Raw genomic sequence first — 22,908 nt, forward strand, 5'->3', positions numbered from 1 at the left:
ACCTGGAAAGTACCCAAAAACTAAGTCTATTCCATGTTACCGTTGCTAGTAATAGCAGTGGCTATTTTCTAAGTCAACTTAATTAATAGCAGGTAATGGACTTCTCCTCCAAGAACTTATCCAATCCTTTTTAAAACACACCTATACTAACTGCACTAACCACATCCTCTGGCAACAAATTCCAGAGTTTAATTGTGCGTTGAGTAAAAAAGAACTTTCTCCGATTAGTTTTAAATGTGTCCCATGCTAACTTCATGGAGTGCCCCCTAGTTTTCTATTATCCGAAAGAGTAAATAACCGATTCACATCTACCCATTCTAGACCTCTCATGATTTTAAACACCTCTATCATATCCCCCCCTCAGCCGTCTCTTCTCCAAGCTGAAAATTCCTAACCTCTTTAGTCTTTCCTCATAGGGGAGCTGTTCCATTCCCCTTATCATTTTGGGGAATATCTCTGTACCTTCTCCATCACAATTATATCTTTTTTGAGATGCTGCGACCAGAATTGTACACAGTTTTTCCGTTTTATTCACCATTCCCTTTCTAATAATTCCCAACATTCTGTTTGCTTTTTTGACTGCCACAGCACACTGAACCGACGATTTCAATCTGTTATCCACTATGACACCTAGATCTCTTTCTTGGGTTGTAGCACCTAATATGGAACCTAATATTGTGTAACTATAGCATGGGTTATTTTTCCCTATATGCATCACCTTGCACTTATCCACATTAAATTTCATCTGCCATTTGGATGCCCAATTTTCCAGTCTCACAAGGTCTTCCTGCAATTTATCACAATCTGCTTGTGATTTAACTACTCTGAACAATTTTGTATCATCTGCAAATTTGATTATCTCACTCGTCGTATTTCTTTCCAGATCATTTATAAATATATTGAAAAGTAAGGGTCCCAATACAGATCCCTGAGGCACTCCACTGCCCATTCCCTTCCACTGAGAAAATTGTCCATTTAATCCTACTCTGTTTCCTGTCTTTAAGCCAGTTTGCAATCCACAAAAGGACATCGCCACCAATCCCATTACTTTTTACTTTTCCTAGAAGCCTCTCATGAGGAACTTTGTCAAATGCCTTCTGAAAATCCAAGTATACTACATCTACTGGTTCACCTTTATCCACATGTTTATTAACTCCTTCAAAAAAGTGAAGCAGATTTGTGAGGCAAGACTTGCTTTGGGTAAAGCCATGCTGACTTTGTTCCATTAAACCATGTCTTTCTATATGTTCTGTGATTTTGATGTTTAGAACACTTTCCACTATTTTTCCTGGCACTGAAGTCAGGCTAACTGGTCTGTAGTTTCCCGGATCGCCCCTGGGGCCCTTTTTAAATATTGGGGTTACATTAGCTATCCTCCAGTCTTCAGGTACAATGGATGATTTTAATGATAGGTTACAAATTTTTACTAATAGGTCTGAAATTTCATTTTTTAGTTCCTTCAGAACTCTGGGGTATATATCATCTGGTCCAGGTGATTTACTACTCATCAGTTTGTCAATCAGGTCTACCACATCTTCTAAGTACTTTGTCGATCAATGGCCAAGGCGGGAAGTCATATAGTAGAACCTCGATGGGCCAGGGAAGAACTAGGGCATCTACCCCTTCTGCTCCTGTCTCTTTGCGACGAGCGTAGAACTGCGGTGCTTTGGCATTCCGAAAACTTGCCATTAGGTCCATGCTGGGCGTGCCCCATGTATTGCATATGAGTTGAAGGGCGGCCTCCGCCAGTGCCCATTCCCCGGGACCTAGGCGGTGACGGCTGAGAAAATCTGCCTGCACATTGCCATGCCGGCGATGTGAGACGCTGCTATGCTTACTAAGTTTTGTTCTGCTCAGCTGTTCAATTGACGAGCTTCCCCCGCTACTGGTTGACTTCTGGTTCCTCCTTGCCAATTGATGTACGCCACAGTGGTCGCATTGTCTGAGAGAATTCTGACCGACTTGCTATGGAGGAGAGGACAGAATGCTTGCAATGCTAACCATACCGCCCTGGTTTCCAGCTGATTGATTGACCAGAGCGTTTTGATGGGAGACCATAGTCCTTGCACCAATTTCCCCCAGCATACCACCCCCCAACCAGAGAAGCTGGCATCCGTAGTGACAACTCTCCAGTCAGGCACCTCCAGGGGGACTCCTTGGGTTAAATTGTCCGTCACCAACCACCAATCGAGACTGGACTGCGTTACCTCCGTAAGCAGCAAAAGTAGATGAAAAAGCTCGGAGATTGGGTTCCATCGGGAAAGTAAAGGCCTCATATAAGCAAAGGCCCAGGGTACCAGTTCTAATGTTGAAGTCATCGACCCAAGATGCTTGAGCAAGAAGTCCCTGACTTGGCCTTGCAATTTGGCGATGCGGTCTGCGGTAAGAAATACTCTGCCCTGCTGAGTGTAGAAGTGAGCACCCAAATATTCCAAGGACTGCGTAGGAACCAGCTGGCTCTTGGTGAAATTGACCACCCAGCCCAGCGACTGGAGGAGATGAAGCACCATGTGAATCGCTACTCGGACAAGCGACTCCGATTTCGCTCGAGTCAGCTAATCGTCCAAGTAGGGATGCATCAGAAGTCCGTCCCTGCGGAGATGAACTGCCACCACCACCATCACACCTTGGTGAATGTCCTGGGTGCCGTGGCAAGACCAAAGGGCAGAGCTCGAAACTGAAAATGCCAACCCAGTATAGAAAACTGAAGAAACCTCTGGTGGTCTGGACAAATACCTATATGAAGATATGCCTCCGTGAGATCCAGGGACGGCAGAAACTCTCCCTGTCACACCGAAGCAATGACTGAACGGAGTGTCTCCATACAAAAACGTGGCACTCGGAGCCATCTGTTTACGCTTTTTAGGTCCAGAATGGGTCGAAAGGATCCCTCTTTCTTTGGCACCACGAAGTAAATGGAGCAGCGACCTGTCCTTTTTTCCTCCGGAGGGACGGGGACAATGGCCCCCAGTTGTAGAAGACAGCGCAAGGTGTCCAGAACCACCCAACGCTTGGTGTCGTAACCGCAGGGAGAGATGAGAAATCTGTCCTGAGGGCGCCGTGCAAAATCTAAAGCGTAGCCTTGTTTTATCACGGTAAGCACCCACTGGTCCGTCATTACCTTGGCCCATTCCTCGAAGAATAGGGACAGTCTGCCCCCTACCACAAGCACCGGGGAATGGACTGGCGCCCTTCATTGTGAGGACTTGGCTCCCGAAGCAGACTGAGAGGTACCAGGTCTGCCAAATCGGCGGCCATGAAAGGACTGGGACCATGACTGTTGCCTGTTTGGGGCCTGCCGAAAAGAAGAGGTGGGCGTTCTAGATGGTCGAAATCTTCTATTTCCTCAGAATCTGGCCCGGGACGAAAAGGAGCCTCTGGACTTCGGTCTATCCTCCAGTAACCGATGAACCTTATTCTCTCCCAGAGAATGAATCATATCCTCCAGGTCCTTACCCAAAAGTAATTTGCCCTTGAAAGGCAAGGATCCCAGCTGAGACTTGGAGGAAACGTCCGCCGACCAGTTTCTCAACCAGAGGAGTCTACGAGCAGAGACTGCCGAAACCATGGATCTGGTCGATGTTCGCAACAGGTCATGTAGTGCATCCGCACTATAGGCCACTGAAGCTTCCAGACGGCCTGCTTGGGCCGCCTCCTCCACCGACAAACCGGCATTGGCCTGTAACTGCTGAACCCAGCGAAGACCCGCTCGCAAGGCAAAATTGCTCACACTCCCAGTGCTGAAACCTCAAATATCCTTTTAAGCTGTACCTTCAACTTTCTGTCTTGCAGGTCCTTGAGTGCTGTAGCCCCTGTAACAGGAATCGTGGTCTTTTTGGTAACTGCGGACACTGCCGCATCTACCTTGGGCACTCGCAGCAGCTCTAAAGCATCCTCTGGCAGAGGATATAGCTTATCCATGGCCTTACTCACCTTCAAGCCCAGGTCCGGTATCCCATTCTCGGAAAAGCAAATCAGTAGCCAAGAAATGAAAAGGAAAAGAAGAAGCAGGGCCTCTCAGCCCCAGCAATACTGGATCCATAGCTCCCAGTCTGGATTCCACTGGGGGACCTTCAATGTCCAGCTCAGCCAAAATAGAAGGAATAAGAGGACCCAACTCTTCTTTCCTAAAAAGGCGAACCACCTTAGGGTCATCCCCTTCCGCAATATGTGCGCCTCTCAAAGTGCCTTGGGACTGTAAATCAGGGTCCACATACACTCCTTGTGGGGGCTTGGGCTGGAAATCAGGGTCCTCTGGATCAGTATCCTGTCCAGAAGTATCCGTATCAGGCTGAGGGACCCCTGTCCGATGGAGACGCTTAGGCTGAGAGGGCGCCGCACCCCCCTTGGACCTGGACCGCTTCTTAGCAGTGGGCATAGAACCCGGAGAAGCGAATTTCTTAGCAGACTGATGCTTTCCTAACTTTCTCTCCTTGTAAGCCTTATGGAGCAATAATACAAATTGTGAGGAGAAAGAGGAAGAGGAGGAGTCAGAGGCCCCCTCAGGGCTATCCTCCGTTGCAGGGGAATCAGGTAGCAAAGGTTCCCTGTGCTGAGGAGAAAGGGGAGGTGGTAAAACCCCCTCCCCCAGCGCTGCAGCAGTCGCATCTCTAAATGATTGTAAAATGGCGTCCGTTCCCACGCTGAGCGGGAATGGAATGGCCTCAGCCTGACTTACAGCAGCCGTCCCCACCAGGACTCGGGCAGACTTAGTTTTCGCTGAATTAACAATTTTTACGGCTCCCGACGATCTCTTCCCCCCTGGGATGCAAGCTGAGCAAAGGCCCTCCTGATGAACGCGGCATCGGGACGTGAGAGAAAAAAATTAACACACCAAGGAGAAACTAAGTTAAATAACGTTAAACTAAATGAAATCCGTGAATAAACAAATAATGCCGCGCTAAGACAGGGAGTGTGAGAGAGAGAGAGTCAGCGCGACTGAGGAAAAATCAAAACTTTTTTTTTTAAAGCTAAAAAACTTGCCCGGCAGTGGTCCAAGGTGCTGATTCCATAGGGTGGAGTGAACCGGGCTCCCCAGTGTCGCACCCAAGCTGCTAAGTAGGTGAAGGAGGGCCCTCGACCCTGTGAAGCAGCTGCCTCAGACCAGTGGGGGATGGTTCTCTCAGAACCTCCCAACTCCTTGGGAGGCTAACAACCACTATGCTGCCACAAGCTCCTAATTTATTTTTTTTTAATTAAAACTGAATTAAGCCAGAAAGAAAAGACAAAAAAACTCCCCTAATCTAACTAACCACAAGAAACCAACTAAGCCCACAGCCCAGACTGTAGGTTTTGCACCTCCACCATCTGCTGAAGACAGAGGAATACTGCTGGACTGTAGGTGGCACCATCCTATAGATAGGCGGAGTTTGTTTTGAAAACTGCTCTGTCTCCATCTGCTAGAGGGGGGCAAAACCCAGGAGTCTGGACTGATCCGGGTACATACAGGGAATCTTTATTATACAAGCACAACACCAGTAATTGTGTCAGTAAAATAAAAAACTGTACAGGTCAGTGTCCCAAACTACAATGTAAAATTGGAGAGATTTGAATTGGACAATGTTTTTATGGCATAAATGAAAAACCTTCTAAAAAAAAAAATAAAATTGTGTGGTACTGATAATACAAGGGTGAGCCGTGAAGAGATGAGATGTGATAATATCTAATTATGATCAACGCATGAGGTAAAAATATAGGGGAGGGAGTTTTCAATATTGTATTGATTTATTTCCTTTAACCATTGGACTATAACTTGGTTGGTGTTTTCCAGATCACCAGAGAAAGACTGTGCCAGTCCCACTTTTACCCTGTTACATTTATGGAAATTAATAATGCCGTTCTCCTTTATTTTTTGGATCCCATAGTTTCTGCCTGCTCCTCAGTAATTCCTCTTCCACTGGAATCAGAGCTAGGATCTAGTGTCATGAGCCACCATTCACAATTACCAAGGGATTCCCCTCGCCCCCTTTTATATCTCTCTCTCCACCCCCCACACACCTAGTCTGGTCATTGCCATGACGGGCCAGGACCCATGCCCCAGGGATCATTATTATTTTATTGTTTATATAGTGCTACCACATGTATGCAGCACTTCCTTCCCTGCAATCACGAGCCTCGAATCCGGACACTAGATGGCACCCTTAAGCTATGACCACAACTCCTTTCACTCCAGGTGCCGTGAACACTGTCCCCGCAACATTCCCAGCCCCAGCCAACGCAAGGAACAGAAGACCCAACAGGGGGCAAACTAGGGATCTTCTGCATGGCAATACCCAGCACTTGTATTGGGATGTTCCTGCCTGTTCTTCTTTAAACTACAATCTCAGAGATACAATGGAGGTAAAACCAGGACTGGCTCAGCTTTCCCCTGCTGATCCGGAGCTAAGAGGATCAGTATATGCTAATTGCAGGCTATGAGACAGTTTGGCAGCTGACGTACTCAAAATGGGTCCATGGGGAATGTTGTACTTCTTCAAGCTGGCGATCAATTGTTCATCTGTCATGCCCTTGTATTTCTCCATCCTTATCTCTCTTCCCCAGTTTGTGTGGGAGCAGTAGGTCGCCTCCTTACCTGCAACAAAGAGAACAAAAGATTAAATGTCACTTGCCTGTAGCTATGGCAGCACCGTTGCAGCATGAAAGATGCCCCAAAAGCCTTGGAAGATAAAGTGAGGGAATGGGCCCAGCTAGAATCTTCCATGTTGCCACATGTAGACCTGATCCCAGGGTACGGTCCTTATTTACTAACGTGTTTTTAAGGTGCATTAGTGCAGGCTGTCTAATAAGGTGTAAACTAAAGGCTGAATGGTCATGGGACTGAAATAATTCTGACAGATAACCTTTGTAGAATATTGGACAGGGGAACTGATTCCTGGTGGTTTTAATAAGAACTTAAGAACTTACCATACTGAGTCAGACCAAGGTTCCATCAAGCCCAGTATCCTGGTTCCAACAAAAGAAAATTATTCCTTACCTGCTAATTTTCGTTCCTGTAGTATCACGGATCAGTCCAGATCATGGGTTATATTCCCATTCCAGCAGATGGAGACAGAAGGAAAACTTGTGAGGGGCTTGGAATTACCCATGAGCACCCTCTGCGTCCCATCAGTATTAAGAATATCAAAGCAGAACAAAAAACTCAGAACTAACTGATGAATGGATCAAGCAAAAAACTCCCAACCAAATAGGGAACTATATACAGGTTGCTGTTAAGGCATATAGTGTCTGTAGCCCAAAAACTTGCAAATGCAAAATCTCGAAGCCTTTGAGAAAAATCTTGCAACCTCAATATACCACCAAAGAACAGGCTAACTGTGCTGAGGAAAAACAAGATATTGGACAGAAAAGTGCTATCAAAAAGTGTGGGTGGGCGTTTGGACTGATTCGTGGTACTACAGGAACGAAAATTAGCAGGTAAGGAATAATTTTCTTTTCCCTGTACGTACCCGGATCAGTCCAGACCATGGGATGTACCAAAGCTTCCCTACATAGGGTGGGCCCTCGATAGCACTGCTCGAATGACCTGGTCGCCAAACGAACCCAACCCTGGAGGTCTTAGATTAAGACGATAATGACACGCAAAGGTATGTAGTGACTTCCATGTAGCCGCTCTGCAAATTTCTTGAGGAGATACCGACTGACCTTCCACCCAAGAAGTCGCCTGAGAATGGAGAGAATGCGCTTTAATACCATCCGGAGGGGGCTTACCTGATCCGATATACGCGGCAACAATGGCTTCCTTTAACCAGCGAGCAATAGTAGTCTTAGAGGCCTGTTGACCTTTCTTGGGGCCACTCCAGAGAACAAACAGATGGTCTGAAAGATGGAAATTGTTAGTGACCTCCAGTTAACGAAGAAGCGCTCGATTAACATCGAGCTGCCACAGTTCCCTGGAGTCCTCCTCTTGAAAGGCTGGAAGCTCCACCCACTGATTGAGGTGAAAAGAGGATACCACCTTCAGGAGGAAAGATGGCACTGTGGTCAGGGTTACACCCGAATCCGTGAAGCGCAGATAGGATTCCCTACAAGACAAAGCTTGCAGTTCCGATATTCTGCGAGCTGAAGAAATGGACATGAGAAACACAGTCTTCAGAGTTAAATCCTTGAGCGTATAATGCTTCAGCGGCTCAAAAGGTGGACCACCCAAAGCCCATAGTACCAAATTCAAATTCCATGAAGGACACAGGGCACGGACCGGAGGTCTCAGGTGTTTGACACCTTTCAAAAAGCGGACAATGTCCGGATGTGATGCTAGAGGTGTTCCATTCAAACGCCCAATGAGCGAACCAAGGGCCGCTACCTGAACCCGAAGAGAATTGTAAGCCAAACCTTTGCCAAGCCCGCTCTGCAGGAAAGAGAGAATCTGAGCCACAGATGCACGACGAGGAGCAATTCCCCCGGAGACACACCAGGAATCAAAAACCTTCCATATTCGTACATAAGAAATGGAGGTGGAAGTCTTCCTGGCCTGCAAAAGCATGGAAATGACTTCCTCTGGATAGCCTCTTTTTCTCAGCCTTCTCATCTCAAAAGTCAGGCCGCAAGTCAGAAGCGATCTGCCTGGTCGAAAAATACGGGACCCTGACGAAGGAGTCGAGGAAGATGTCCCAGACGAATTGGACCGTCCACTGCTAGATTCACCAGATCTGCAAACCACGGCCTTCTTGGCCACTCTGGCGCCACCAGAATTACTGCTCCGCAGTGAACTTCTATTCTCCATAGAACCTTCCCCACCAGAGGCCATGGGGGAAACACGTAAAGCAGAACGCCGTGAGGCCAGGGCAGTACCAGAGCATCTACCTCTTCCGCCTCGTGTTCCCGTCTGCGACTGAAAAAGCAGGGCACCTTCACATTCCTTAGAGTGGTCATCAAGTCAAGGTGGGAGGACCCCTACCTCCCTATCAGAAGTGATATTGCTTCTTCGGATAGCTCCCACTCTCCGGGATCCAACATCTGCTGGCTTAAGAAATCCGCTTGAACATTATCTACTCCTGCTATGTGAGAAGCCGCCAGACTGAGCTTGTCTGTTTCCTGAGAGACATGTCTAACTCTTCGTTCTCCCTTGCCGATTGATGTATGCCACCACGATAGCATTGTCTGAGAGGATCCGCACAGACATGCCACGCATCAAAGGGAGAAATCGTTTCAGGGCGAGACGGACTGCTCGAGTCTCTAGGCGATTGATTGGCCATTTCGCCTGCACCGATGATCAGTGGCCCTGTGCCGCCTGAGTTTGACACACTGCCCCCCAGCCGGAGAGACTGGCATCCGTAGGGACAACCACCCATTGGGGGACTTCCAAGTCCACACCGCTGAGCAAATGATCCAGACTGAGCCACCAGCCCAGGCTGTTCCTGACCGGATCTGAAAGTGGTAAGGGAGCTTGTAATTCCTGAGACACCGGCTTCCAGCGAGAGAGCAATGCCCTCTGCAAAGGTCGCATATGCGCAAAAGCCTAGGGTACCAAATCTATGGTGGAGGCCATGGAACCCAGTACTTGAAGATAATCCCACATCGTGGGAAGTGTCATGCTCTGGAAACGTTGAATCTGTGAAATGAGATTGAACACCCGATCTTGATGCAAGAAAACCTTGCCCACACTGGTGTTGAAAAGAGCTCCCAAGAAATTCAGTGTTTGCGATGTCGTAAGACTGCTCTTGGCAAAATTGACCACCCATCCGAGAGAGTTCAGGAGATGCAACACTTTGTCGACCGACTGTTTGCAAAGATCCCGGGACTTGGCCCGAATGAGCCAGTCGTCCAGGTAGGGATGAACTAGAACACCTCCTTCCGTAGAGCCGCTGCCACCACTACCATTACCTTGGTGAAGGTGCGGGGAGCGGTTGCCAGACCGAAGGGCAGGGCCTGAAATTGGTAATGCTGACCCAGAATCTTGAAATCGGAGAAACCTCTGATGAGCCTTGTGGATGGGAATATGGAGATAAGCCTCAGTGAGGTCTAACGACGCCAGGAATTTCCCGCTGTGGCCCGCCACTATCACTGAACGTATAGTTTCCATCCGAAAAAAGCAGAACCTTTAGGGCCCGATTTACTGTCTTGAGATCCACTATGGGTCTGAAGGCATTGTCCTTTTTGGGAACCACAAAGTAGACGGAATAGTGGCCTTCGCCTTGCTCCTTCAGCGGCACTGGGAGAATGGCTCCAAGGTCGAGTAGCCTGTTGAGCATCTGACGCACTATTAGCTATTTCCACAATTGTCCGCAGGGGGAGAACAGGAATCTGTCCCTTAAAGATCGAGCAAACTCTAAAACGTAACCGTGCTTTAGAATATCCAGGATCCACTGATCCGACGTGATTTTGACCCACTCCTTGTAAAACAGGGAGAGTCGTCCCCCAACTCTGGGCTGCAAGGAGTGGGCCAGCGACCCTTCATTGGGTTGACTTGGAAGCGGATCCTTGTGGCAAGCCCCCTCGAGGGGATCTGTGGCCACGAAAGGAATGAGACCAAGATTGAGACCTGGTAGAGGGAGGACATTGAGAAACAGGTCTTGACTGTGAAAAACGCCATTGTCCTCTGAAACGGGCCCTAGAAGAATTGAATGTCCGAAAATTCCTCGAACGATCTTCTGGAAGCTTGTGTACTTTATTCTCCCCAAGAGATTTGATAATCTGTTCCAAATCTTCTCCAAACAACAATTTACCCTTAAAGGGGAGAGAGTCCAGCTGCGCCTTGGAAGAAGAGTCTGCTGACCAGTTGCGGAGCCAACTGGTCTGGCCGAGACTGCCGACACCATCGACCTGGCCAGGACCCTTAAGAGATCATAAAGTGCATCCGCCGAATAAGCAATCACCGCCTCCAGGCGTTCTGCTTGCTGCGCTTCTCCAGGGGACAACTCCTGGGTACCTAGCAACTGCTATACCCATCTCAGACCTGCTCTTTGCATGAGAGAGCTGCAGACCACTGCTCTGACACCCAATGCTGACACCTCAAAGATCCACTTGAGGTATACTTCCAGTTTTCGATCCTGCAGGTCGCACAAAGCTGTCCCCCCTGTCACCTGGATGGTGGTCCTCTTAGTGACCGCCGACACCGAAGCGTCTACTTTTGGGACTTTAAGAAGTTCTAAGAATTCCTCCGGGAGAGGATATAGCTTATCCATAGCTCGGCCTACCCGGAGACTCGAGTCAGGAGAATCCCATTCCCTGGAGAGCAGCTGCAGCAGCATGGGATGAAAAGGAAAAGTTTTTGCAGGAGGACACAGTCCCGCTAAAACAGGATCACCTTTTGACGCCCCTGTATTAGAGCCTGAGGGGTTCTGAGGCGCATTTATATCTAACTCAGAAAGTACATGGGAAATAAATGGTTCAAGCTCACCCCTTTTAAAAAGCCGCAAGTCTCTGGGATCATCCCCCTCCATGTGCATGCTGGACAAAACTCCATCCAGGTCCCAGCACCATCCTGATCAGGATCCGGGTCGACCGGAGCCGGGTCCGGTAAGTTGGGAATGGGAACTACTCGAGCCCGAGTAGAACCTGAGGGAGTCCCTGAAACGTCCCAAGCAGCCTCCAATCTGCTTACCTTAGGGGGAGAGGGCCCAGAAGGAACACTGTCCTGTTGAAACATGTGGGCCAGGTAAGCATTATGCATTAATAAAATAAAATCAGCCTAAAAAGCTGGTGGGGGATGGGCCCCATCTGAAGGAACAAAAGAGCTGAGTCCTGGAATTGTCCCCGAAGTTGAGGGGTCCCCCTGGGGGTCCACGAAAGTCAAAACGGGCGGAGGCTGAACAAAATCGGCATCAGGGCTGCTCTGTGGATGTGCTGACACAGACGCATCTAAATTCAAAATGGCTGCCGTTCCCACGCTCGATGGGAATGGGGCTGACCCCCCTCCCGAAGGAGGACGGGCTGAAAAATGACTGCTCGGTCTGCTGTCAGCCCTTGAGGAACCCTCCCCACCAGGGAGGCATTTGATACAAATCCCCTTACGGGAGAGCAGAGTCCCAGGGTCCCCGCAGAAGGCACATTGCGTCCCTCGTGGCATGGGGGAAGGGAAACAGCTGAGGCGCTGACAAAACACTGCCCCCGAAAGCGCTCCTGGCAGTCGTCAACTAAAACGGAGCCAAAAACTTCTCTGCGGATGACCACAACGGCCCAGCTCACTTTCTGTATTTTTTTTTTTTTTTTTTAATTATGGCTGAGGAATGGCGCCTCTCAGCTCCCAGATCCCTGAGAAATGGCGCCTCTCAGGTCAGTCAGCCGTAGGGTAGGGGGAGCGGCTGGACCACCAGCTTACACCCCTAGGGCCAGGAACGAAGGAAAAAACCTTAACAGAAAAAACAAAACCTACCTTAGAAATAATACAAGGTAATTCTCAAGGCAGCAACACATGCAAGCTGAAGAGCCTCCTATCAGTTTCCTGACTGACTAAAAAACTTAAACTTTTTTTTTTTTTAAACTTGATCCATTCAAAGAAAAAAAGCACTGTGAGAGGAAAGGGAAGAAATAAAAATTATTCTGCCAACTTTCCTTAAAGATTTGAAAATTTAAGTGGGAACTGCAGGTTCAAACAGCCTTCATCTGCTGGAGACAGAAGAATACTGATGGGACGCAGAGGGTGCTCATGGGTAATTCCGAGCGCCTCACAAGTTTTCCTTCTGTCTCCATCTGCTGGAATGGGGATATAACCCATGGTCTGGACTGATCCGGGTACGTACAGGGAATGGGCAATCCAGGTCACAAGTACATGGAAAGATCCCAAACAGTAAACAGATCCCATGCTGCTATCACATAGTGATAAGTAGTGAGTATTTCTTAAGTCTACTTTGTTAATAACAATTTACTGACATCTCCTCCAGGAATTTGTCCAAACCTTTTTTAAACCCAGCTACATTAAAGGAAAATTGGTTCTTACCTGCTAATTTTCGTTCCTGTAGTATCACAGATCAGTCCAGACTCCTGGGTTTTGCCTCCCCTCCAGCAGATGGAGACCGAGAAGTTATGACTGACATTGCTACTTAACACGAGGTGCCACCTGCAATCCCACAGTATTGAACTGTACACAAGCCAGGTAAGTATAAAAAAGCAATTAGCCCCCCACCCAAATGGAACAGCGGGAAGAGGAACCTTTAAAGCTCAAACAAAACCTTGAGTAGAACTAACAAGAACCTGTGCTATTCATCAGAGTAAATACCAAAAAAGAAGATACAGAAAAGGGATCAAGCGGACTCTCCTAATCTCCCTATTCCCCACTGGGCGGGACTCTGGACTGATCTGTGGTACTACAGGAATGAAAATCAGCAGGTAAGAACCAATTTTCCTTTCCCTATACATACCTAGATCAGTCCAGACTCCTGGTATGTACCAAAGCTTCCCTACCCGGGGTGGGATCTCGAGAGTCCCGCTCAAAGCACACTCTCTCCAAACCCCATAGTTTCTGGGACGTGGACATTCAAACAGTAATGCCTGGCAAAGGTGTGCAACGAGTAACAAGTAGCCGCCCTAGAAATCTCTTGCGGCGAGACTTGCTGACACTTGGCCCAGGAGGCCGCTGGTGAAAGGGTAGAATGTGCCCGAAGCCCAAGTAGAACTGGACGACCTTGAGTAATGTAGGCATAACTGACAGCTTCCTTCAACCACCGAGTAATAGTGGCCCTAAAAGCCTTATGACCCTTTCTGGGGCCACACCATAGCACAAACAGATGATGGGACAGGTGGAAACAGTTTATAATCTCCAAATATTGCAACAGCGCCCGCCTAACATCCAATCTCTGTAAGTCTTTAGACTGAGGTGCGGAGGAGTTCAAATCTGGGAAGGATCGGAGCTCCACATTAAAGGAGGATACCACCTTGGGCAGAAAGGAGGGAACTGACCTTAAGGACACTTCTGTATCTGTAATCCTTAAGAAGGGCTCCCTGCACAACAAGGCCTGAGGCTCCGACACCCACCGAGCAGAACATATAGCCACCAGAAAAATCACTTTCAAGGTAAGATCCTTTAGAGTCGCCTGCTTCAAAGGCTCAAACGGGGGCACACACAGAGCTCTCAAGACTACATTACGGCTCCAGGAAGGAAAGGGATTCCAGACCAAGGGGAGAAAATGCTTTGCTCCCTGAAGAAACACGCTACGTCTGGATGTGCCGCCAAGGCAACTCCCCGAATCTTACCATGAAAACAACCTAAGGCCGCCACCTGAACCTTCAGGGAATTAACTGACAATCCTTTAATGAGACCTTCCTGCAAAAAAGGCCAACACATCCTCTACTGAGGCCCATGTAGGCTGCACCCAGTGCCCCAAGCCCCAAGACTCAAAAACTCTCCACACCCTGACATATGCCAGAGAAGTGGAAATCTTCCTGGATTGCAATAGGGTAGTGAAATAACCCTTATTCTTCAAACGTTCCCTCTCAAAAACCAGGCTGCTAGACAAAAGCTATCTGCCTGATCCAAACACATGGGGCCTTGATGCAGAAGATTTGGAAGATGACCCAACTGCAGGGGGGCATCCTCTGCTAGGCTGACCAGATTCACAGACCATGGACACCTCGGCCACTCTAGGGCCATGAGAATCACTTCGCCCAGATGGGTTTCTATGTGACATAAAATCTTGCCGACTAATGGCCAGGGCAGGAACACATAAAGGAGAACATCCGACGGCCAAGGCAGAACTAGGGCATCCACCCCTTCTGCACCCATTTCCCTCTGCCGGCTGAAGAACCGCGGGGCCTTGGCATTGTGAAAGGTCGCCATCAGATCCACACGGGGAATGTTCCACCTGCGGCAAATAAGACAAAATGCCTCCTCTGACAATTCCCACTCCCCAGGATCCACTGATGTCGGCTCAGAAAATCCGCCTGAACACTGTCCGTGCCTGCTATGTAGGAAGCTGTTAGCCTCTCCAGGTGTAGCTCCGCCAGATGATTGACTATCCACCCTAACGATCTCAGGCGCTGAAGGACCAAATCCACAGCCGCTTGACACAGGGATGCTGATTTTGCTCGAATCATCCAGTCGTCCAGATAGGGGTGAACTAAGATCCCTTGTCTCCGTAGAACTACCACCACCATGATCATGACCTTGGTAAAGGTTCTGGTCGCTGTCGCTAATCCGAAGGGCAGGGTGCAAAACTGAAAGTGCTGCCCCAGAATCAAGAACCTCAGATATTTCTGGTAATCGTGCTGGATTCCTATGTGCAAGTATGCTTCTGTTAAATCCAGAGACACAAGGAACTCTCCCTTGTGCACCGAAGCAATCATGGAATGTAGGGTCTCCATACAGAAGCGAGGGCCTCTCAGAGCCTTGTTCACTTTCTTCAAAATCGAGGATGGGATGGAATGTGCCTTCTTTTTTTGGCACTATGAAATAAATGGAATAGCGAACTATCCCCCACTCTTCCAGGAGCACCGGCACAATGGCTCCCAACTCGCTGATGTGGCAGACAGCATCCTGCACTGCCAACCTCTTCTGCTCGTAAGAACACAGGGAGACCAAAACCAATTCCTTAGAGGCCGAGCAAGTTCTAAATCATAACCGTGTTTTAATATACTTAAGACTCACTGGTCTGATGTGATTTTGGTCCACTCTTCGTGGGGTGGTGGCAGTTCTACTGCCACCACCAGTTCTACTGCTGCCTGCCGGTTGTGGTGGTAGCAGTTTTACTGCTGCCTGCCGGAGTTTTGTCTCGAGGAGGACCCCGATGATCTGGACGCCCTGAACTTCAGATTTTCTTGGAAACGAGAATGAGGGAGAAAGGTGTTTCTTGCCTTAAGTTTGTCCTCCGGCAACTTATGAACCTTATTCTCTCAAAATGACTTGATCAACTCCTGCAAGTCTTTTCCAAAAATCAACCTTCCTTTCAAAGGCAGAGAACCCAGCTGCGCTTTGGAGGAAATGTCTGACGACCAGTTCCTCAGGCAGAGGACTCTCCGAGCGGAAACTGCTGCCACCATGGCTCTGGAAGAAGTTCGGAGAAGGTCATAAAGCGCATCTGCACTATAGGCTACTACAGCTTCCAGCCACTCAGCTTGTATGGACTCAGTAGCAGACATAGACCTGTCCATCTGCAACTGATGAACCCAGCAAAGACTAGTCCTCAACATAAAACTGCTACACATAGCTGCTCGAGCAGCTATGTGTAGCTGAAACTTCGAAAATCTTATTGAGGTGCACCTCCAGCTTCCTATCCTGAAGGTCCTTAAGTGCTGAAACTCAGGAGACTGAAATGGTCATCTTCTTAGTAACCGCCGAAACTGAAGCATCCACCTTTGGTACCGATCCAGCGCTTCTTCCGGCAGCAGGTATAACTTGTCCATGTATCGACTGATCTTCAATCCTATGTCCGGAGTATCCCACTCCCTGAAGGAGCAAGACAGTAACAGACTTGTGAAACGGGAAAGATCTGGTAGGACCCCGGAGGCCTAACATAACCGGATCCACCACTCCCAACTCTGTGTTCTCCTGGGGGGTGTCAATACCCAGCTCTTCCAGAACCACGGGTATAAGAGAACATAAGAAAATGCCATACTGGGTCAGACCAAGGGTCCATCAAGCCCAGCATCCTGTTTCCAACAGTGGCCAATCCAGGCCATAAGAACCTGGCAATTACCCAAAAACTAAGTCTATTCCATGTTACCATTGCTAATGGCAGTGGCTATTCTCTAAGTGAACTTAATAGCAGGTAATGGACTTCTCCTCCAAGAACTTATCCAATCCTTTTTTAAACACAGCTATACTAACTACACTAACCACATCCTCTGGCAACAAATTCCAGAGTTTAATTGTGCGTTGAGTAAAAAAGAACTTTCTCCAATTAGTTTTAAATGTGCCCCATGCTAACTTCATGGAGTGCCCCCTAGTCTTTCTACTATCCGAAAGAGTAAATAACCGATTCACATCTACCCGTTCTAGACCTCTATCATATCCCCCCACACAGGTCTTTTTCCTGAAAGGTAACTTCTAATATTGAACTTAACATCGTGTAACTATAGAAAGGGTTACTTTTCCCTATGTGCATCTGTTGTAAGTTTGACTTGTTTGTGGACCCCTGGTTGCTGTATTGATGACTCCTCCCACAGGGAGGGGCCCCGTGGGGAAAATACAGCAATAGGCTGACTCTTCAGTAATGACCACAGAGAGAATAGAAGCTTTATTATAGAGCAGTTGGCAAGACCCGAGAAGCGGGCTGCGTTCCTCAGCCAGTGGAGTAGATCTCTGATGAGAGGGATAGGCCGAGAACCCAGTCACAGATGACGTAGTCAGCAATGATAGATCCAGTTGTGGTCCGCGGAGCGGGGTACGCCGAGAATCTATTCTGTGGTGAGACAAGGCAGAGAGACTGAAGAGAGAAGGCACTCACAAAGGCTGGTAGTTGCTGGAGAGATGGCCTCCGCAGAACGCAGGTAGAGATGATGCAAGGCCCGGAGCCCATGAGTCATCACCCTCGACAGGCGGATTGGAGAGCGACAAAACTGGATCCTGATCTGGGTCTGTCAGCAGAGTGCCATGGCCCTGGCCTGCACCCGAGGTTGAGGGGGGTTAGGCGGGTCCGGCACGGTCCTGACCCTAGTGGGACCCTGAAAATCTGGGGCCCCAGTGCTCTGCCCAAGGGCTATCCGAGGGATCTTGGCCGGGGGGGGGGGGGGGGGAGGGGGTGTCCCCCGCTCCGCTAAGAATGCCAATAGGACCTATAAAGCAACAGCCCAAACTCCATGTAGAAAAACAGTGTCATGCTTTCCCGGGCACTGGGGGAGGAGGAGCCCCTTAGGATAGGTCGGGGGCTACCCCCGGAGAGCCCACGGGGAGTAAATCAGGCGGAGAATGATTGAAATCTGGCTCTCCTCCCCCCTGAAGCTCCAAATTGGCAGCGAGCTCTGCACTCAAAATGGCCACCTTTCCCACGGTTTGTTCCGGGGGAGCAGGCCTGGCGGCACCTTAGATGGCCCAACCTTGGGCCGTAGATTTTCCCACCACTGCGGAGGGTCCCTTTCCTCCAGATATGGAAATGGAGCATAGCCCCTCGCGGGAGAGCCGCAAAGCAGGCTCCCTGCATGCTATGCAAAAACCTGAGCGAAGCATCGGCAGCAGCGAGACTGCCGTGGCGGGTGGGAAATCAGCTATGCCTGCTTGAAAAGTGCTCGGGAGCCGGTTAAACAGCCCCCCTCCTTTCTTCTCCCTGCCTGCAGGACACAACAACCGTGGTAATTGCCTGGCTCTCAGTAAGAATTTTTTCTTTTTCTCCTATGGAGTTAAGACACTGTTTTCCAAAAAAATTATTATTCTATTTCTTTTTTTGAACAGTTAATACTTGATGGTCCAGGAGAACAGAGGCAAGAAGAGAAAACCTCAGCTAGAGAAAACCAAGGCAAAAACAGCTAAGAGAGGGGAGCCGCAGGATCAACCGTCTACATCTGTTGGAGACAGAGAAATACTGAGGGGCGCAGGATGAGCACTGTCCTGATATAGGATACCCTTTCAGTTTTTCTGTCGCCATCTGCTGGACAGGAGGCTCAACCCACTGTCTGGACTGATCCGGGTACGTACAGGGATCATATGTATCTTGTTGAATGTATTATTTTTTGTGTATTTAAATAAAGAAATATATTTTTAAAAAAAAGTGTAGCAGATGGTGAGGCAAAGTTTTCCATGGGTAAATCCATGCTGGCTGTCCCCTTAAACCATGTCTTTCTATATGTTCTGTGATTTTGTTTTTTAGAATAGTTTCCATGATATTTCCTGGCACTGAAGTCAGACTCGCATCACTCTAGTTTCTGGAATCACCCCTGGAGCCCTTTTTAAGAACATAAGAACATAAGAAAATGCCATACTGGGTCAGACCAAGGGTCCATCAAGCCCAGCATCCTGTTTCCAACAGTGGCTAATCCAGGCCATAAGAACCTGGCAAGTACCCAAAAACTAAGTCTATTCCATGTAACCATTGCTAATGGCAGTGGCTATTCTCTAAGTGAACTTAATAGCAGGTAATGGACTTCTCCTCCAAGAACTTATCCAATCCTTTTTTAAACACAGCTATACTAACTGCACGAACCACATTCTCTGGCAACAAATTCCAGAGTTTAATTGTGCGTTGAGTAAAAAAGAACTTTCTCCGATTAGTTTTAAATGTGCCCCATGCTAACTTCATGGAGTGTCCCCTAGTCTTTCTACTATCCGAAAGAGTAAATAACCGATTCACATCTACCCGTTCTAGACCTCTCATTATTTTAAACACCTCTATCATATCCCCCCTCAGTCGTCTCTTCTCCAAGCTGAAAAGTCCTAACCTCTTTAGTCTTTCCTCATAGGGGAGTTGTTCCATTCCCCTTATCATTTTGGTAGCCCTTCTCTGTACCTTCTCCATCGCAATTATATCTTTTTGAGATGCGGCGACCAGAATTGTACACAGTATTCAAGGTGCGGTCTCACCATGGAGCGATACAGAGGCATTATGACATTTTCCGTTTTATTCATCATTCCTTTTCTAATAATTCCCAACATTCTGTTTGCTTTTTTGACTGCCGCAGCACACTGAACCGACGATTTCAATGTGTTATCCACTATGACACCTAGATCTCTTTCTTGGGTTGTAGCACCTAATATGGAACCCAACATCGTGTAATTATAGCATGGGTTATTTTTCCCTATATGCATCACCTTGCACTTATCCACATTAAATTTCATCTGCCATTTGGATGCCCAATTTTCCAGTCTCACAAGGTCTTCCTGCAATTTATCACAATCTGCTTGTGATTTAACTACTCTGAACAATTTTGTGTCATCTGCAAATTTGATTATCTCACTCGTCGTATTTCTTTCCAGATCATTTATAAATATATTGAACAGTAAGGGTCCCAATACAGATCCCTGAGGCACTCCACTGTCCACTCCCTTCCACTGAGAAAATTGCCCATTTAATCCTACTCTCTGTTTCCTGTCTTTTAGCCAGTTTGCAATCCACGAAAGGACATCGCCACCTATCCCATGACTTTTTACTTTTCCTAGAAGCCTCTCATGAGGAACTTTGTCAAACGCCTTCTGAAAATCCAAGTATACTATATCTACCGGTTCACCTTTATCCACATGTTTATTAACTCCTTCAAAAAAGTGAAGCAGATTTGTGAGGCAAGACTTGCCCTGGGTAAAGCCATGCTGACTTTGTTCCATTAAACCATGTCTTTCTATATGTTCTGTGATTTTGATGTTTAGAACACTTTCCACTATTTTTCCTGGCACTGAAGTCAGACTAACCGGTCTGTAGTTTCCCGGATCGCCCCTGGAGCCCTTTTTAAATATTGGGGTTACATTTGCTATCCTCCAGTCTTCAGGTACAATGGATGATTTTAATAAGTTACAAATTTTTACTAATAGGTCTGAAATTTCATTTTTTAGTTCCTTCAGAACTCTGGGGTGTATACCATCCGGTCCAGGTGATTTACTACTCTTCAGTTTGTCAATCAGGCCTACCACATCTTCTAGGTTCACCGTGATTTGATTCAGTCCATCTGAATCATTACCCATGAAAACCTTCTCCATTACGGGTACCTCCCCAACATCCTCTTCAGTAAACACCGAAGCAAAGAAATCATTTAATCTTTCCGCGATGGCCTTATCTTCTCTAAGTGCCCCTTTAACCCCTCGATCATCTAACGGTCCAACTGACTCCCTCACAGGCTTTCTGCTTCGGATATATTTTAAAAAGTTTTTACTGTGAGTTTTTGCCTCTACAGCCAACTTCTTTTCAAATTCTCTCTTAGCCTGTCTTATCAATGTCTTACATTTAACTTGCCAATGTTTATGCTTTATCCTATTTTCTTCTGTTGGATCCTTCTTCCAATTTTTGAATGAAGATCTTTTGGCTAAAATAGCTTCTTTCACCTCCCCTTTTAACCATGCCGGTAATCGTTTTGCCTTCTTTCCACCTTTCTTAATGTGTGGAATACATCTGGACTGTGCTTCTAGAATGGTAATTTTTAACAATGACCACGCCTCTTGGACATTTTTTACTTTTGTAGCTGCTCCTTTCAGTTTTTTTTCTAACAATTTTTCTCATTTTATCAAAGTTTCCCTTTTGAAAGTTTAGCACGAGAGCCTTGGATTTGCACCCTGTTCCTTTTCCAGTCATTAAATCAAATTTGATCATATTATGATCACTATTGCCAAGCGGCCCCACCACCGTTACCTCTCTCACCAAGTCCTGTGCTCCACTGAGAATTAGATCTAAAATTGCTCCCTCTCTCGTCGGTTCCTGAACTGGAGGGTTACATGGGTCACCCTCCAGTCACCCTCCAGTCATGGGTCACCCTCCAGTCACCCTCCAGTCATGGGTCACCCTCCAGTCATGGGTCACCCTCCAGTCACCCTCCAGTCTTCAGGCAAGGCAGACAATCCCAACAATAGATTACAAATTACCAGTAACAAATCTGAAATTTCACTTTTGAGTTATTTCAGAACTCTGGGATGTATACCATCTGGTCCAGGTGATTTGCCACTTTTTAATTTGTCAATCAGCCTTATTACATCTTCCAGCTTCAAAATGATTTGCATCAGTTCCTCTGAATTATCACCATTGAAAATAGTTTCTGGCACAGGTATCTCCCTAACATTTTCTTCAGTAAACACCGAAGCAAAGAACATAAGACTTGTCATACTGGGTTAGCTCAAAGGTCCATCAAGCCCAATATCCTGTCGGTTCAGTGTGCTGCGGCAGTCAAAAAAGCAAACAGAATGTTGGGAATTATTAGAAAAGGAATGATGAATAAAACGGAAAATGTCATAATGCCTCTGTATCGCTCCATGGTGAGACCGCACCTTGAATACTGTGTACAATTCTGGTCGCCGCATCTCAAAAAAGATATAATTGCGATGGAGAAGGTACAGAGAAGGGCTACCAAAATGATAAGGGGAATGGAACAACTCCCCTATGAGGAAAGACTAAAGAGATTAGGACTTTTCAGCTTGGAGAAGAGACGACTGAGGGGGGATATGATAGAGGTGTTTAAAATCATGAGAGGTCTAGAACGGGTAGATGTGAATCGGTTATTTACTCTTTCAGATAGTAGAAGGACTAGGGGACACTCCATGAAGTTAGCATGGGGCACATTTAAAACTAATCGGAGAAAGTTCTTTTTTACTCAACGCACAATTAAACTCTGGAATTTGTTGCCAGAGAATGTGGTTCGTGCAGGTAGTATAGCTGTGTTTAAAAAAGGATTGGATAAGTTCTTGGAGGAGAAGTCCATTACCTGCTATTAGGTTCACTTAGAGAATAGCCACTGCCATTAGCAATGGTTACATGGAATAGACTTAGTTTTTGGGTACTTGCCAGGTTCTTATGGCCTGGATTGGCCACTGTTGGAAACAGGATGCTGGGCTTGATGGACCCTTGGTCTGACCCAGTATGGCATTTTCTTATGTTCTTATGTTCTTATGTCCAACAGTGGCCAATCCAGATTACAAGTACCTGGCAGGATCCCAAGGCATATATGGATTCCAAGCTGCTTATTCCAAGAACAAGCAGTGGATTTCTGCAGCTCTACCTTAATAATGGTTAATGGACTTTCCCTCTGGAAACCAGTCTAAACCTTTTTTAAATGCAGCTACACTGATAGCTTTCACCTCATCCTCTGGCAATGAATTCCAGAGTTTAATTATGCATAGAGTAAAACAAATTTTCTCTTATTAGTTTTAAACTTCATTGTTACTAGGTAAATCACTTAAAATTCAGTCTTTCCATGATGGCCTTATTTTCCCTGAGTAATTTTTTAGTTTTATATTGTAATTTTTTTTAGTTTTATTTTGTAATTTATTTGATTATTTATGGATTTTACGGATGTTCATATTGTAATCCACCCAAATGTCTGCTCGATGGCGCAGGATATAAATTTATTAAAATAATTAAATAAAATAAGTGCCTCTTTAACCCCTCGATCTTCTAATGGTGCAAATGATTCCTT

The 22,908-nt window shown here is 47.0% G+C and overlaps 1 protein-coding gene across 1 annotated transcript in view; it reads right to left on the bottom strand.

Annotated features, from left to right (window-relative positions):
* Positions 1–22,908, bottom strand: part of EMD (emerin) — an 85,744-nt gene that overhangs the window by 44,575 nt on the left and 18,261 nt on the right. The window contains exon 2 of the mRNA XM_029609969.1: positions 6,440–6,571. Within this exon, the coding sequence (XP_029465829.1) occupies positions 6,440–6,521 (82 nt within the window). The 5' untranslated portion in view covers positions 6,522–6,571. The remainder of the gene's footprint in view (positions 1–6,439; positions 6,572–22,908) is intronic.

Source organism: Rhinatrema bivittatum, chromosome 1 (assembly GCF_901001135.1).
Source record: "Rhinatrema bivittatum chromosome 1, aRhiBiv1.1, whole genome shotgun sequence".
NCBI classification, from domain to species: domain Eukaryota; kingdom Metazoa; phylum Chordata; class Amphibia; order Gymnophiona; family Rhinatrematidae; genus Rhinatrema; species Rhinatrema bivittatum.